This window comes from Eleutherodactylus coqui, chromosome 1, assembly GCF_035609145.1.
Source record: "Eleutherodactylus coqui strain aEleCoq1 chromosome 1, aEleCoq1.hap1, whole genome shotgun sequence".
NCBI classification, from domain to species: Eukaryota; Metazoa; Chordata; class Amphibia; order Anura; family Eleutherodactylidae; genus Eleutherodactylus; species Eleutherodactylus coqui.
The window spans coordinates 25,279,566-25,282,835 of NC_089837.1; the positions used below are offsets into that span (position 1 = coordinate 25,279,566).

Here is a 3,270-nt window from a genome sequence, read left to right on the forward strand (position 1 = left end):
ATAATTAATCCTTTACTACAGCTCTGTGTTGCTCTCAACGTAATTGTTATTGTAGCCAGATCGAAAGAATACTGTGGTAGTGTCCTACTGTATATTGTCGCTGTTTTCAATGAAATTAAAAAAAAAAAAAAAAAGGCCTGTGTTCACACTGTGCGGCCTGTGGCCCTGACAGTGATTAGTAAAAGGGCCAACCATCCCTGGCTAGTGCATGTGGCAAAATATGTGTGACATATAATTCAGACAAGTTAGCAAATTGGGGGATAATGTGGTTGGCCATGGGGATACCCAGTAGTCTCAGTAGTGTTTCTTGGCCAAATTATGGTAAACTAGCAAATAGACTTTGACAAAGGATCTGTTTGTGTGACAATGGTAAGTCACTTTCCTAGTTGCATTTCCCAAAAAGACCATCCACTGTAATTTGCTTTGTGAATTGTTACAAGATGTAGTTTGCGCACACGGTTGAATTTGTTTACCCAAAAGTGTGACATTAAAAATGAATGCTTTTTCAGGGTTTTGTCAACTGCAGCACCATTCACATTGGAAGCATGTTGAGTTAATTGTGTATTCCCACCACAGCTAAGGCAACTTACTTCAATTTTTAATGTGGTGAGTAAACTTCATTATGTTCATGTGCCATGGATCTGCAGCCAGCTGGCAAAATGTTTGTTTAGGGTTTCAGCACACACTTTGCACACCCTATTTATGGACTGCCACTGCATTTAACAGCATGCCTTGCGAATGAAGCACAATAGTATATTAAAAAAAAAAAATAAAATACATTACCTCATCTGCAATGACTTGTATCCTCTGGCCGCCACATCAGCGCTGTTTTAAAGCTTTAAATGCAGTTGGGCAATTTGGGACACATGTTTAATTGAAGGGCTGCGAGCCTTTGCTGAATGGTCACGGAAGTACAGGCTGCATTGAATATTGTTGGCATTCTGAAGTTTTCTATATAAAGAAGTGATTGATATGTCATGCCTGTTGTAAATGTTTCCTTACCAAAGGGTTGAGGCTACTCCTAATGAGTGGTGCTAACAGTGACCATAACTTTCAGTACCCAATATTGTTTGTGATGTTGAATATGTTGGCACGACACCAAAGCAAAGTTCTTTAATATCCAGAAATGTGTGTCGGACGCGCCAATGCAAAATACCATCAAAAACACAGTTTCTACAACATATATGTGTGTACCCTACTTTGGGCAATTGCCTTTAAAGAACACAGTAAACATGGTGGACAAGTAATATCCATTAACATATGAGCACACTTTAACAAATGCTCATTAACATTCCTGTAAACAAATGGCTACAGGGAAGAACTATAGTTGACAATATGTTGGCAACGTGCCCGATGAGGTGCCTTCACATGGGTCACTAGGCAATGCTGGGAGGGTGGCATGCAACCTGGCTTCTGCAGTGTTTTGTTGCATATGATGTTGCTGCTCCAAGTTCCCAAAATCACCCTCAAGCAAATGCCGGTATGGGTCATGTCTGTGTTCAGCCAACAAGTCCCCAGCATGTTGCTGTGGCTGCGGTAGTGCTGGTTCTGGATTATGCACCATATTGCCAAAGAGCACTGCTCGTGGGAAAGTGTTGTGTTGTGCAAACTCCCAAATTCCCGCAAACAGGGCCCTCCCTCGCTCCGAATTTTGTAGTACATTTATCACTGCTATAATGGCGCTGAGCAGCTCTATTTGGAGGTTGTCAGCTATTCGCCTGCCACACGCTGCAATATACTGACCCATAGTGTCAGCCCAGTCCAGTTTTTTTTTGTTGGCGCAAATAATCCAGAACCTCCTCGTCCGCTAGACGGCCAACAAATGGCCCCTGTTGGGCGCTGCTGGGACTGTGGGGATCTCTTGGTCTTGGTTGGGTTCTGCTTGGGGCAGCTGGTGGTGGAGTTTCTTCTGGAGGAGGCGAAGCAGCAGGGGGTGCCTTTGGGGCTTCTACTTCATCGCTGTGTAGTGAAATTGTCAGTGCGCTTGCCTCTGTGTCTGTTGCTTCATCAAGAGACTGCTGCTCCCAAAGATTATTGCCAGTTCTGAAAGAGAGGGTAAATTGTCAATACACCCATTCCGGGATTGATGGTGTGAAAGAAATGTTAGGCAGCCACGAATGACATGTTACTAAATTACATTTAGAACTAGAGATGAGCGAACGTGTTCTTAACGAACACTTACGCACCCGAACACCGGCTTTTCCGAGGACTTCCGTGTTCGCGCGTAAGTATTCGGGGGGCGCCGGGGGGCGGGGAAAGGCGCGGCGGCGCGGGCGGCAGCAGCGGGGAACAGGGGGGAGCCCTCTCTCTCTCCCTCTCCCCCCCACTCCCCGCCGCAACCCCCCGCGCTGCCACGGCGACCCCCGAACTTTTTTCGCCCGAACACGGAATTCCTCGCGAAGTTCGGTGTCCGGGCGAAAAGGGGCGGAGCCGAACACGTTCGCTCATCTCTATTTAGAACCCTAATTTTTAATGAACAAACAGTTCAAAATCTTTTTGGATAATGTGAATAAATGACATTTGTCTGGAAATACATTACCCAAATACTCTTCATTGATGTGGGGACACATTGTTAAAGGACAATAACATGGACAGAAAAAATAACCACTCAGAGAGAAGAAATGTCTATTTCTTCTTTTATAGGGTCATGGCAGCACACATTATGCATTGACTTCTGAGAATTGTACAAAGATAAACCCCCAAAATACTCAGACTATCTTGCAGGGGCAGTGAGTTTCATATAGGGCCTGTTGCTTAAACAGTTCTGCAGACAGAAAACATCATCTCCATACAAAGACACTTACGGCCTTTGATCCATAAGAGGACGTAGAAAGCATAAAGCATGTGCCAAGTAATATGGCCTTTTGCACTTCCTGCCGAATCCACTTGGCACCCTCTTTGCCAGCTTTTTCCGGTAGGTGTCGTGGACGCTTCTCCACTTCATTTAGATCTCCTCCACTATGAGAAGAAAATGTTTAAAAAATATAAGTACAAGGCAAGGCAACCACATCATCACAGTGAACTTTTAGTTTGTTTATATTTTGAATCTGTACCCAACAAACAGATGCAGTCCCCACAGCACTTTCTCACCTGTTTATATGACCACTCACAATTATTTAACAGCAGAGGTTCCTGGCCTTAAAGCACCGCTAAGATTCAATTTACGGCAGCGCTTTAAGCCTCCTGCCTGTGAAATAAATAAGAGGCTGGAAGGGGTTATCTGCCTTCTGCTTCCCTGATACACAGCGCTCGATGAGCACTGTGTGGGGA

The 3,270-nt window shown here is 44.7% G+C and overlaps 1 protein-coding gene across 1 annotated transcript; it reads right to left on the bottom strand.

The window, feature by feature from the left end:
* Window positions 1-1,751: 1,751 nt before the first annotated feature.
* Window positions 1,752-2,944, bottom strand: LOC136608382 (protein TraK-like). Its single transcript, XM_066589108.1, has 2 exons — window positions 2,805-2,944; window positions 1,752-2,043 (listed from the first exon to the last, which is right to left on the bottom strand). The coding sequence occupies exons 1-2, from the start codon at window positions 2,942-2,944 to the stop codon at window positions 1,752-1,754; spliced, it is 432 nt and encodes a 143-aa protein (XP_066445205.1).
* Between the last annotated feature and the right edge of the window lie 326 nt (window positions 2,945-3,270).